Genomic DNA, 14,598 nt, shown 5'->3' with positions numbered 1-14,598 from the left:
AGCCATGTGCCTTACAGAGAAAGTCTGTCCTCGTCTTATTCAGGACATAAGATATCACACAAGTCAATAATCCATAGTGCTAATAAATAACTGTAAAATGAAAAAGACAAAACAACCTCATAATTCTCATATGATTCTTCCAACACACAATATAGTCTGTCAATTCTAAATTTAATTTTTTTTTTAAACTACAGTAGGTATTATTCATTCATCCATCCATCCATCCATCCATCCATCCATCCATCCATCCATCCATCCATCCATCCATCCATCCATCCATCCATCCATCCATCGCCTGTAGCTACCCAACACTGTAAGTGAAGCTGTAAACTGAGGTGTGCTATAATCAGTATGTTTATTCATGGAAGAAAGGAACTAATCACAAGTACTCACATGAGAGTTATATTTTTATTTTTCTCATGCATGTATTTTTACTCAAGAACAGTTGAGTTTTTGTACTAGGTATCTATTTTTTAAAGTCATAAGTCAACACAGATTACCATCATGATAGCAAAAGTTAGTATCTAAACCATTTGATCTGCATTTTCAAAGTCAATCGCTTTATTCTTTAGTGGAGAAAAGCTCTGCTTCGTATCTTCATAAATTATATAGTAAGTTACAGATTATTCTTTGTATGAGAAATGTGCTTTGAACATATAAAATTTATTTAATTCTTTCTTTAATAAGATGAAATAGAATATAGAATGAAGACATTCATTACAACACTACATACTGTACAATCAAAAGCGAAACAGTGATTGTCCTGCAGACATTCATGAAAGCATACACGTCTACTTTGAGAAGAGCACATTGTACTTTTACTTGAGTATTTTTGTTTGAGTAAGTGTGAGTATCACGACATGTCCAGCCAAGGGGCCGGCGGCAGCAGCGGCAAAGCTGGTCTCCGTCTTCCAACAAAACCTTCTTTTTGTCAGTTTTTGCCATTTAATTGTGACACATTTGATTGTTGCTGTAGTCAGAATTTATAAAAGGTATTTCTGAGCTCTATTATTAATACCGGTTGGTATAAACCCAAGTAGTGCCACTTTTGGATCTTTTGTAATATTATGTTGAAATATTGCTGTTAATGCCTCAAAGATTTTTTTCCCAAAATCCTTTGTAATTTAGGACAGGTCTTGAATATATGAGCGTGATTCCCGATCTCCATGCTGCAGTTCCTCCAGCAGGTGTCTGGGTACTGTGGGTAGGGTACTGGGTACTGTGGGTAGAGTACTGGGTACTGTGGGCTCATCTTTGCCTTCAGTTCAGGTGTGTGAAAATATCTCATGAGTATTTTCCATTTGAATTCCCTCCACATATTGGAGTTAATTACTTTATAGGCTTCAACACACATTTCTTCCCATTCATCCAGTTACTTCCCATCGTCTTTTTGTCTTTCACGGGTCATTAGGTGTCATATGTGTAAATAAATGCTAGATTTGGCCGAAGATTTCTGAGTTCTTATTTACTAATTGAATAATTTTTTAAAATAAAAAATTCCTTGATTGGGGTGTGTTTATTCACTTTATACCATTGTTTGTGTTTCATGAGGAAGGATCGTGACTGCAGGTATCTAAAGAAATTCTCGTAATTGTGTAAATGATTTGAAGTTGTCATTTTTGTGAAGTTGGTGTAAGTCTGTGATCCCAGATTTAGCCCAATTTTTTGTCTTTCCTATATACAATATTAGTTACAGCTGATATTTCTTTAGGCAACCCAAATGATATTTAAATTTTTCTCCATATTTTCAATATGTTGCTCTTTTGAGTTTCCTTTAGTGGGGTATCTCCAAAGAGCAGGACCTGCAGTGGGAGGCTGCAGATGCTTTTTAAATGTCAAGCCAACGAGTAGATGCGAGATCTAGAATCCATGTTGTTATAGGTTTCAGTTGTGCAGCCCAGAAATAATATTTAAGATTTGGAAGATTGAGCCCGCCAGATCGTTTAGATAATTTTTGTTTTTTTAGTCTAACTCTGGGTCGTCTTCCTTGCCATACGAATTTTGAGATGAGCTTGTCCAGTTTATCAAATGTTGATTATGGGATTTCAACAGGCAACATCCGAAATGGAATCAGGAGCTTGGAAAGAACACTCGTGTGTACAATTTCAATGCGGCCGAGCAGTGACAACAGGAGTGCAGACCATCGTTCGAGGTCTCGGCCAATTTAGAAAATTAAACCTTTGTAGATTACATTGTACATTTTTTTTCAGGAGTGGGGGGATTTCAATACCCAAGTATTTAACACCTTCTTTTGTCCATTTGAATTGAGTACGCAGGTTGTATTGAAGAGAAAAGACAAATAGAATTAAAGCTGCAAGCAGCGTTGGCCAGGACCTCGCCCCCTGGCCCGCTGGGGTCGGCCCAATCATGGCCTCTGGCCCAATCATGGCCTCAGGCCCCTTTAAACGTTATCTACCTGAAAATAGAATTAAGGACATCATTTTTACATGTCCTTAATTCTATTGCCATTCTTGATGAGCGTGCCAAATTTGGTGAGTTTTTGAGCGTGTTAAATGGGTCAAATTTGGTGCCAAATTTTCAGGAGTGAAAGAAAAAATAAGAAGAAACGCATTAAATACAAAAGGGTCCTGGCCTCTCGGGCTCGGTCCCTAAGAAAAGCTGCAGGCAGCCTTGATCAGGGCTTCGTACTCTGTTCCGTCGGGGTCGGCCTCAACATGGCCTCATGTTATAGGTGTGTGTGAATTGTTCATCACATTCACCCAGTCGCATTCACCAATGGAGGCTGCAGGGCGCTGCCACTCCAATGGGAGTGGTTTGGGGTTCAGTGTCTTGCCCAAGGACACTTCGGCACACGGGCAGGTGGAGGTGGGATTTGAACCTGTAATCTACCGATTAGGAGACGACTGCTCTACCAACCAAGCCTTTCCTGGACATCACACGGACGCCCTGTCTGGACGTTGTTTTGTGCAGGCATGGAGAGTTCCTTGTTGAAATAGTGCAGAAATGGCTGCCACACATTATACAATTTCTTCGTACAGCCTTGTGTGGGCCAGTTCTTCCTCAAGCCAGCGTTTATGTCTTGGAGCCTTGGGGCTCCTCCAATTAACAAGAATTAATTTCCTGACAAAGAGTGTGACGACGGCAACCACACTTGCTTGATTTGTTGTAAGTGTAATTTCCTAAGGTGAGGTCTCAAATATTGCCATAATTAGATTGGGGCTGATCCTTTTCTTACAAACGGAAGAGATGGAATCAAAGATAGACAGCCAGAGAGAGCCCAACCCCATGTGAGCGAAGGTGGCCTCGGTCTGGTGACATCTTTCCCATCTTGGACCAATATTTGAATATAGTTTAGCTCGTCTGCTCTGGGAGAAATGAAGCCTGTGAAATATTTTGAATTGAATCAGACCATGTCTGATACAAATGGATGATGCGTTCACTTACTCACTGCTGGTTGCCAGGTCACATCTGATATCTGTAGGCTGAGATCCTCCTCCTATCTAGTCTTTATATGGTGAAGGGAAGGAGAAGCTGGCGTTTGGATCCTTGAATCTCTCAGTGACACGTACACAAGGTACTTAAAAGAGTCGTGTGGGGAACATGTCAAGAGGCCTCTGCTTTGTAGTTGCGCCTATAGGAAAAATTTGACTTTTTGAGAAGTTTATTTTGTAGCCGGAAATTTAGTGATCAGATCTAATGCCACAGGTATGGATGTATCTGGGTGTGAAAGATACAAAAGGAAATTGTCACAGTATAATGAAAGTTTATGGTTGAGACCGCATCGGTCTATGCCCAGTAAGTCAGTGTTTTCCCTCAAGGACACAACCGGGGTTCAACAGCGATATTGAATAATAGGGGTGACAGGGGGCATCCCTTGTGCCCCTGAAAATTGCAAAATAATCTGATATAAGGTTGTTAGTGTGCACAGAAGCCTGTGGACTGGAGTACTAAAGACTCACCCAGCTACAAAAGTTCTGTTCAAAACCAAACTTTCTAAGAGCTGCAAATAAATAGTTGTACTCCACCCTGTCAAAGGCCTTGTGTGCATCTAATGATAGTAGTACCTCGTGTGTGGTTGTGGTTTGATGTATATATGATGTTAAAGATTGCCGACCAGTCATAAACCCTGTCTGATCTCTGTGGATTATTTTGTGCATAGCTGGTTCAAGTTTCGCTGCAACGGTCTTTGTTAAAATTTTATAATCAGAGCAGAGCAAGCTGATTGGCCTAAAAGACTCACATTTTAGTGGATCTTTACCCTTTTTGAGGAGGACAGATATAATTGCCTTTGTCATTGTTAAAGGTAGAGTTTTCTTCTGCAAGGCTTCTTCATACACTTCACATAGACGTGGCACTAATTTAGCAGAAAAGGCTTTGTAATATTCAATGGGATAGCCGTCTGGGCCGGGCCACTTCCCGGATTTGGATGTTTTAATGGCCCTTTCAATATCTGCATGTGTTAGTGGCACCTCAAGTGCGCCTACGTCGAACCATGTAGTTTTGGATGTAAAAGAAATGAGAGGGAGATTGAAGACCACAATAACATTTACTAAGGTACTGTAAAAATCATATTGAGCAGGTCTAATGATTGTCTTTGCTTGTGTTTTACAGTATATTTGTGGTGCTCCCACAATAGATAGACAAATTCTGGCGACTCAAGTGATAGGAGTCGCAACAGAGACAAAACAACAAAGAGAAAATCAGCGATCTAGAAAAGGAGCTGAACATCTTGAATGAAGAAGAGAAAAATGTCAACATAAAATCTTCTGACAGACATGGAGGTGGTGTGCACCACTGCTAGAGAGGAGCTGGAGGAGGAGAAGTGGGAGGAGAAGCAGGATCAGAGAGAGCAGAAAGAAGAAGGAGCAGCGTGAGATGGTGCAGGAGGAGGAGATGAGGAGCAGGATGAGGTGAAGGAGGAGGAGGAGGAGGAGGGGGAGAGAGAGCAGAAAGAAGTAGCAAGAGAAGGAGACAGAGCAGTAATGGGAGGAGTAAGTGAAGAGAGAGCAGAAAGGAGGTGGAGAAGAATGAAATCAACAGAGAAAATGAAGAACCTGAGACCACACCCCCCACCCCTCCCCCACCAGAGCAAAGGAGTGTGTTTTTAAGAAAATAAAACATGTTAAAAACATTAAATACTGCTGCATGATGAGTCTTGTTAAAGTCCAGGATGGAACAACCACCCAACATGTGACAACCACCTGAATTGTTCTAAAATATACTGTTAGAACAATTGAGGTTGTTTTTTTATTTTGGCTTGTCGATACATATTGGGTTCTAATACGCCCGTGTAACACCCCCACTCACCCAAATAAAATTTTTATAAAAAAACATGCCGACATCTAAACACTGTGGCACTGCTTTTCTACATTATTAAATAGGAAAAACCTTTATTCTGTTTAACCAATTTCACAACAAATGTAAATATATCTGAAGTCATATATCAAACGGTGTAAAAGTACATCATTTACAGAACTAAACTGAATTGTGCACCCACAGAAACATCTGGTTGACCCAAACAAGGAACGTTACAGTGAGACAACAGTGCTGACCAATACTCACAAACACATCACAATGGATAATATGAGATAAAAGTGACATGTGAAGTTTCTGTATAGTTTGGAGGCCTCGGCCTTTCTGCTCGGTCTCTAATAAAGAGCGGCATTCGAGAAGGCGGTCCAGGTCCAGGTCCAGGTCCAGGTCCAGGTCGGCACACAGGAGAAATCCAGGGCTGGGGTCATGAAGACAGAGCAACAAAGAAGATCGAGCACCGAGACACGAAGAGGCAGGGTTTAAATACATGAGGAGAGGGAAGTAACTGGTGAGACACATCAAGCTGATCACACACACACACACACACACACACACACACACACACACACACACACACACACACACACACACACACACACACACACACACACACACACACACACACACACACACGCAGAGGAGTACACATGAAGAGCAAGTGACGGAGACGCAGACAGACGGAGGATTACACAACAAAACAGGAAGTGAAAACCGATTAAGAGACACGGACTTGACGAACAAACACACAAACACAAACCATTACAATGTGGAGATAAAACTTTTTAGGTACGGGATTGTTGTCACGGGTTTGGTGAGGTATAGTAGAACATCGTCTGCATATAGAGACAGTTTATGCTGGTCTTTATTTATTTATTGTGAATCGTTTTATATTATGGTCAGCTCTAGTTAGTTGTGCCACTGGTTCAATACACGTCAAACAGTAAGGGTGAGACAAGGGGGACAGCCCTGTCTACACACACGTTGGATGTCAAACCGGTTTCAAAGAAAACCATTTGCTTTGACTGAAGCTTGTGGGTTTTAATAAGGGTCTGGATCCCTTTTATGAAATTAGGTCCAAATTTAAACAGTTTCACTACTTGAAATCAGAATTTCCAAGACACCCGATTAAATGCTTTTTGGGCATCGAGGGATAATACCATGGATTCTACCTCTCTGAGTTTTGGTTGTGTCATTATATTTAACAGTCGTCTCACGTTGTCTTCGTAATGCCTTCCTGTAATGAATCCAGTCTGATCCGGGTGAATCATTTGGGTGATCCCTTTGTTGACCCTTCTAACTAAGATAGCGGTTAAAATTTGCAGGTCTGTCTTCAGTAGTGATATTGGTTGATGCGATTCGCATTTAGTGGGATTTTGGCCTTCTTTATGAATGACTGTTCTGGTTGCCTTTCTCCAAGAGGGGGCGACAATTCTTGATTACAGGGCATGGTGGTAAGCTTTCAACAATAAAGGCGTTATAGTTGATTTGAATGCTTTGTAGAATTCACTTCAAAACCATCTGGCCTTGGGTTCGTATTATTTTTGAGATCATAATTGGTTCAGTTAGTTCCTTTAGCTGAATATTTTCCCAAAAGTTTATTATTTTGTTTTCATCTGAGCAGGTGTCTGTATCTTTATATAGAGTTTTGTAAAACTCTGCATATTGATAATCGGAACATATTTTTGTTGGTGTCTTTTAATTTCCGGTCATATTTTTTTGCCCTCCTCGGATTCAGGATTCTAAAAGTGACTCTTTCAGTCAAGTTCTGCTCCATGTGACAGCCCACAATTAAAACCATTATTCTGGTCACGTTTAGTCTCAGCCGTGTCTCTCCGCGCCCTGGTGGAAGCCATCAGACCGCAACTTCAACTTTGAGTTTCAACATTTCGAAATAATACCATTGAAAAGGCTGAATATGTGGCATTTTTCTGTACTTACCTGTTTACACCAGCACACACGTCTGTTCAGGCTGGTTTGTGGTTATTTTAACGTTGATGATGTTTTTCTGTCCAATCTCTCCATGTCTCAAGGTTATTTTCCTCCCTCTCCACAGCGCTGCCTCACTTTGACCATTATTGATAATCTGTGGTTTTCAGCGCCGTGAAGAATCAAAACCTTCTTTGTCAAAATGCCATTGACTGACAATGATGAGCACAATGCTGTTTTCAGGTCTACTATTGAAGTGGACTGCGACGACGACCACGACGGCTGGGACAGATTTAAATGCTGCCCGGTCTTGAAAGAAAGACCCAAATGAAGAATAGGCTGACATCAGCTGAGAGTGAATGGAAAGTTTCACTTATAAGAATTTTGTGGGTTTTTTTGGTACTTCAATGATTTTTTTCAAAGTGTTTTTAATGATTCAATTCAGTAGACTTAAGCCCCCTCCTGGTAAGTGACTTTTAAAACTAAGAAAAAGCAATGTGAAAGACTCAATTGTGTTTTAATGGTTACCAGTTATCTGTTGAATTGACAATTTTAAATCGAAGTGTTCGGGAGCAATGGTTTTAAAAGTTTTCATGAACGAGTGGAAGAATGGGTTATACTCATATTACTGTAAATATTAGTACACTCACAAAACTAATTAAAAGTGATTATTCTGGACATGTGTACTTTTCTTTGATTTTCTTTTTAAATATTTGAATTTTACTTGCAGCTACTCAAGTACAGTTGACACCATGTAATCTACTTTACTACTTTAAGAAGGAATTTACGTCTTTTACTCCTGCATTTATTTATTTATTTATTTAATCATCATTTATTTATATATTATAGCATCATTAAAAGAACAATTTTAAATAAAGATATTTTTCACAAGAACAAAACTCACAAGTACAATTTAACCGATGTGACATCATTCAACTTGTGAGAAATTTCTATCTGTATTTTCTCATTTCTGCTTTGAGAGTTTCTTTTTTTAAACTCAATAACGTTTAGAACTGAATGTGTGTTTTGCTCTCGTCATCGGAGGAATCAATAAAGCAGCGTAACGGGATCTCACTCGGCAATTAGTCATACAATCCAATCTGAATAAGATGATTCTGTCGTGTGTCTGTTTTGGTGTTTTTCTGCAGGTGAAAAGAGCTATAGCTCTTTAGTTTATTCTTAGTTTATGTGCCTCAGAGTTGTTAATCAAAAACACTTGGCATCACACAGAGTTGAAAATAGACATAATTGGAAGAGAAGGTTCACTTTTATGTTTTGGAACATCAGATCAGAGATTTACCCTGAAATATGTGCAGTTTTTATAGATTTGTTGGAGGCATATAGACGTGTTTCTAATGTAAATGTTCATAAATGTTCAAACTAAAGATCAAAAAGGTAATAAAATAGTTTTCACTGTTTAAAAATAATTTCCCCCTCATTATTTTATCAATACTGGATCCGATTAACCTCCGTTTAGTAAGAGGTTATGTGCCACAATCCTTTAAAAAGCTCTTAAATAACCCACCCTTGATCAGAGTGTTTTAGTTAGAGGCCAATATCAAACCTTCCCTTTATTTCTAAAATCCCACAAAAAGTTGTTGCAGGTCAGCTATGTGACTCTCTGTGTATTAACGACCCATTTGAGTGTTTCCAGTCAGGTTCTAGAGCTCATCACTCATCACAGCACAGAGACACTCTGGTCAGAGTTACTGATGATCTTCTCACGGCCTCAGACGAAGGACTGGTCTCTGTTCTGGTCCTGTTAGATCTCAGTGCTGCATTGATACTATTGATCAGAACATCCTACTACAGAGATTAGAACACGTCATCAGGATTAAAGGTGCAGCACTAAACTGGTTTCCATCATATTGATCTGACAGATTCGACTTCATTCATGTTAACGACGCTTTAGCTCAGACTGAAGTTAAACATGGAGTTCCACAGGGTTCTGTCTTAGGAACTACACTTTTCACATTATACATGCTTCCTGTAGGGAATATTATGAGGAAAATATTAATTTCTATAGCGATGCAGATGATACATTAATCTAGTTATCTATGAATCCAGATGATACTAATCAACTTGTTAAACTAGAAGCTTGTCTTGAAGACATAACAGCCTGGATGAGCTGTAATGTTCTACTTCTAAACCTGGGAGTTCCTTTTGACCAGGACTGATCCTTCAACTCCCACATTAATCAAATCTGCAGGACTGCCTTGTTTCACCTGCATATTATTTCTAATATGAGAAACATGCTGACTCAGAGTGACGCTGAAAAACTCCTCTATGCCTTTGTTACCTCCAGAGTAGACTATTGTAACTCCCTGCTATCAGGGTGTCCCAACAACTGCTTAAAAAGTCTACAACTGATTCACAATGCTGCAGCAAGAGTTCTGACAGGAACCAGCAGGAGAAACCACGTCACTCCAATATGACCTTCTCTTCATTGGCTTCCTGTTAAATCTAAGATAGAATTAAAAAATCCTCCTTCTAACTTAGAAACAACGAGGCTCCATCCTATCTTAAAGAGTGTTAGTCTCATATCTCCCCAGAAGAACACTTGGTTCTCAGAGTACTGCTCACTGGAGGTTCCTCGGTTTTCTAAAAGTAGAATGGAGGCGGAGCTTTCAGCTCTCAGGCCCCTCTCATGTGGAACCAGATCCCAGTTTCAGTTCGGGAGACTGACACAGTCTCTACTTTAAGGTTAGGATGAAGATTTTTCTATTTAATAAAGTTCACAGTTCAGCCTGGTTCAGGACACCAGGGACCATTTTCTGGTTCTGCAGGTTTCTTCCTGTTAAAACAGTTTTTCCTTTCCACCGTCTCCTCTACTTACTCATGTAGAATTGTTTGTTTTTCTCAGTAACACTGCCTTGAAATGACTGTTGTATTTTGCGCTATACTAATTAAACCTGTATTTAATTCTATACCTAAGTAATTCCATGCTGTGGTAATTTAGTAGCTTTATTCAGTTTGTAAAAACAGATTTGACAGAGAAATTAAGAACAGATAATCATAAAATGTGTTATGTATAATTTTTATGATTGGCATCATCACAGCAGCGCAAACATTGTAGAAATAAACAAATGAAAAAGAAAAAAAAAGAAAAGACACTACAAATGTAATTGTTGCTTCGAATGCATTGTTGCATCTTCTGTGGAAAGGAGAAGTCAACACAACAATCAACAACTGGGAGCAGTCAGAGCAGGTGTAACACAACCAAAAAAAGTTTATTAAACAACAAAACTGGTACAAATAATCCTAAATGTGGAGGAAGTTTGTGCCAATGGGGTTGTGCCAAACAAAATTTGAGAAATACAATCGAACCAGGCCTCACTGTCTCTGAACTTAGAAAACAAAACTCAATCAAAAGCCCGACTCACCGAGAGAAGAGCTCAGCAATGACACCGGTCTGATCACCTCGTGTGTGCATACAAGAAGGATCTACGTGAATGAAAATGTAACTTACCTCACATCACAAGCTACTGTCTAATCTAAAAAGAGAGGATCTCTGCAGGCATGGCTCGTTTATGAGAAGGACTGCTGGATATCGTGTGTTTGTCTGCCTGCTGTGTTGTTCCTCCTTCCTGCTCTTCGCAGGAGGAGCGTGGCGCCTCCAGCTCAATCAATACTCTCGTAGCATGACAGTGGTAGAAATCAGTTAGTCCTATTATGTTGCCAAATATCATCACTGGACCATCATTTTCATGGAGTAAAGTTGGTAAACAAATACTCAAGAGATATGCAGAACTTGATGCAAAATAGAGTTTATTCTCACACAGATATAAACCTGAGTCAGATCACGATGGAGACTGACAAACATTTGTTCCTTTCCTCGTTTATATTCTTCTGACTTAGTGAGATGGCTCTGATCCCCTCTTCAAAAAGGATACCAGTGACTCCAGTCTAGATACACAAGCAGTAGATGGGTTCTATATGCAATGTAATACATGTTCCAATTTGTACTTTATTTATTATGTAATTCTGTTAAACAGTCATAAACATACAGCCATATAAATTCCCTCAATAATGTGATTTGCCAGTCTGGAAGGTGACTCAAACTTCAGCTGCAGGCCAACCAGGCTGATGACAGAAGAAGAACTAGACTTAATATACCCTGGGTATTTCTCCGTTATCTCATTTGGGCAGAGCTTCCTCGGTGTTCTTCCTTTAGTTTATATTTTATATTATATTAATTTATTAAATTTTATGTATTACATGAGTTAAAATCTACTCAATTATGAATAAACTTTCACTCAAGTACAAAGAAGAAATAGCTCAAAAAGTGTTTTTATTTTATTTTTATTTGACACATAAACTTTCCTGATAAAACTTTGAATGTGAGTTTCCCACAGCACATTTGTATTTTCATTTAATTTTAACAAGTAATCCGGAGAAAACAATAAACTACTGAGACTGAACTACTGGTGTATCACAGTTAAACCATAGGATGTGATAAAAGCGCACAGCGTGAATCTGCTGACTAACACACACACACACACACACACACACACACACACACACACACACACACACAGAGAGAGAGAGAGAGAGAGAGAGAGAGAGAGAGAGAGAGAGAGAGAGAGAGAGAGAGAGAGAGAGAGAGAGAGAGAGAGAGAGAGAGAGAGAGAGAGAGAGAGAGAGAGAGAGAGAGAGGTGGAGGAGGAGTTGTCGTCACCGGCTGCTGCAGCAGCATCGGCAGCATCTCCAGAATGAGTAACAGTGCGCAGCTCGGAGGATTGCGCTCAGTGTTTCCCCGGAGGAGCACGTGTACTGTCGGGCCATTGCGCGCGCCTCTCTGCGCGTCCATGAGTGCGTAAAGGTTGCCACAGACGCACGGACCCTCTGTGGATGTGACTCCGGAGCAACGGGAACCATGGATTATAGACAAAATCCCTCTTATCTCTCCATCGTGATGCTGATCAGTAAGTAGAGGAAATCACTTTGACTTGTTTGGACTTTATTGATCAAAGATTAATGTGGGAGAAACTTTTCCTCCTCTGTCGCTTCCCTTCATTACTTTGAGTTTTCACGCAGTGGCTGCATGAGCAGATTCAAAAACAATGCTTCAAACTGAGCCTGTTGCAGGTCCTTTCAACACACACACACACACACACACACACACACACACACACACACACACACACACACACACACACACACACACACACACACGCACGCACGCACGCACGTCCGGGCGAGTTCTGACATCCTCTCAGATGGAGCACACCAGTGGAGGTGTCATGCTCTGCTCAGGGATCTGATTTAAATTAATTTACACTGCAGCAAGAACACTTGGCAGGAAGTGAGCTCTCTCGGGAGAGAACGGTGTTTATGGAAAATTATAGGCTGTTGGTTTTGATTTGTCTCGGTAAACTGAGAAATATGTGGATTTGTTCATGTTAACCAAGGTTTCATGCTGTGAAAGCTGTTTGACAAACAGATCCGTTTTTGTCACAAATGTTGTATTTAGTTGTTTACTGACAGGAGCGCCTCTTTCTAACCATGTCTGATGAGGCTTAATGTCGCATGAAAGGAGTGTTTGTGAGCAGCAGAGGCATGTCATGTGGGCACAGAAATTATGATGAGGTCACTTGTAACCAGCATGGTTTATTAGCATCACTGTGACTCCATCTGACTTCAGCTCTTCTCCGGCAGCACATTATTTCACCTTTCACATCATCCCGATTCTCCTTGGGTTCATTTGTGAAATATCCTGCAGTCCACACACCCAGCTACATGTTTTGCGTCCTCTCAGCAGTTGAACTCGGTGTATCCAGCATGCATGAGCCTAAAGAGGGCAGTGTGCAGCCTGCCTGATGCTCAGCACTACCACCTTCTTGTCTTTGGAGCCAGCAGGCTGCTGTTGGCTCCGGATCAGTGTGAGTGGCTCTTACTGCAGTCAATCCCAGTGACAGGAGAGCACCAGGCTGTGCTTTGCCAGAACTCACATTATTATGTCAGGACGCCCTCCCTCCCTCTGCCCGCACCAGCATCCAAACCAGGACACTTTTCTAAGCTTACAACCCTTTTAGGTATATTGACTTTTCCCAAAAATGTTGTTTTTATTCTGCTGCCTTGGAACAGGAGCTGAGTTGTATGGTGATGTTGAGGGCATGGAGCAGCACGGCTCACCTTCCCAGGTGAACTGACCTCAGTGTTTGTGGTTTCTGCTTCACTTCCTGTCGACTGAATGTGTCGAGGTGAAGCTCCTTTTGGACTTTGCCTCCTCTGGATATTCAGCTGGATGCCTGCGAAGGCTGAGACAATCTGAGAAAGCTGCCTTTCTGGCCCGTACTTGACACAGTTTCTTTTTCTGTTTTTTTTCTTCAATAGTGACGATTCGCTTCCTGTAACTGTGAGAATGTCATTTGTTTTGCAGGCTTGGTTTTCTGCTCTATTTCGCCCATTTTTCTTTCACTGCTCATGTAGGAACCTGTTCACTTTTACAGTCATTGCCCATGTAACATAGTTCACTGAAAGTTAGACTTTCTATAGATTTTATCCACTAACTACTGAAACCTTTAATATAAATAAAGAACACAAAATGTCATGCTACAAATATTGGCGTCACATAATGAATAGATCTCCAGACATGTCAATAAAGTAGCAGGATGCATTGCAAAACATCCCCACATCACTGAATTAAGAAGATCAAATTGAAAATGTACATTGTACAAAACATATTACAAAAAAATTCAATTCCTTCTTCTTGTCTGTATGTGTACAAAAACATTTTCTGGATCAAAATATAAATACATGCGGTTGTACAGTATACAGTAATAAGGTCCTGATGATTAAAACAGCAACGAATTGTCTTCAAAAGAGTCCAAAACGTTATTGAGCATGTAGAAACATATTTATTGAATATCCGACAAAGGACCTGAGAGGAAGATGAAGAGAGTTCGATGATTTGAAACATTCCTCCGGAAACATGTTTTGAATATGCAGATAAGTTATTTGTGTAAACTTTTGTTCTGAACTGCAGTTTCTGAAGATTTTACTGGATTACCTTGCATTAGAAATGTTCCTCTTTGTGTCTCCTCTCGTTGTACCGGGACTCGTGAGTACAGTGTGTTCACATCAGCAGAACTTTCTGTTGTACAATACAAAACAAACAAAGTTTCAGACTCTTCATTTTCTTCTCTCCTCCTCCTTCCTCGTCGGCGCTGCAAGCTTTAATGTTTCATTTGGCACCGAGAGGATCGCAGCCAAAATATGGCTGATCCATTAGACCTGAAGAGTGTTTCTCTTTCCAATGAGGCTTTCCCCTCACTTCTTCCCATTAACACACCTTCGCTCACATCCAGAAAACAAAAAGTCTATTCTGAATCTCACTGCTCTGCAGACCTTTTTAAGAGTGTCCCTCTTTCTACTAGTAAAAAGAAAAAAGTCTTT

General features: G+C 40.3%; 1 protein-coding gene across 1 annotated transcript in view; it reads left to right on the top strand.

The window, feature by feature from the left end:
* Nucleotides 1-12,018: 12,018 nt before the first annotated feature.
* ltk (leukocyte receptor tyrosine kinase) overlaps nucleotides 12,019-14,598 on the top strand; it is a gene marked incomplete at its 3' end in the record, with an annotated part of 66,238 nt that continues 63,658 nt past the window's right edge. The window contains exon 1 of the mRNA XM_080480834.1: nucleotides 12,019-12,125. Within this exon, the coding sequence (XP_080336960.1) occupies nucleotides 12,077-12,125 (49 nt within the window). The 5' untranslated portion in view covers nucleotides 12,019-12,076. The remainder of the gene's footprint in view (nucleotides 12,126-14,598) is intronic.

The sequence above is a fragment of the Lipophrys pholis genome, assembly GCF_963383615.2.
Source record: "Lipophrys pholis genome assembly, chromosome: 14".
Classification (NCBI taxonomy): domain Eukaryota; kingdom Metazoa; phylum Chordata; class Actinopteri; order Blenniiformes; family Blenniidae; genus Lipophrys; species Lipophrys pholis.
The sequence above is the reverse complement of the archived record's forward strand: the minus strand, read 5'-3'. Positions and strand labels throughout refer to the sequence as shown.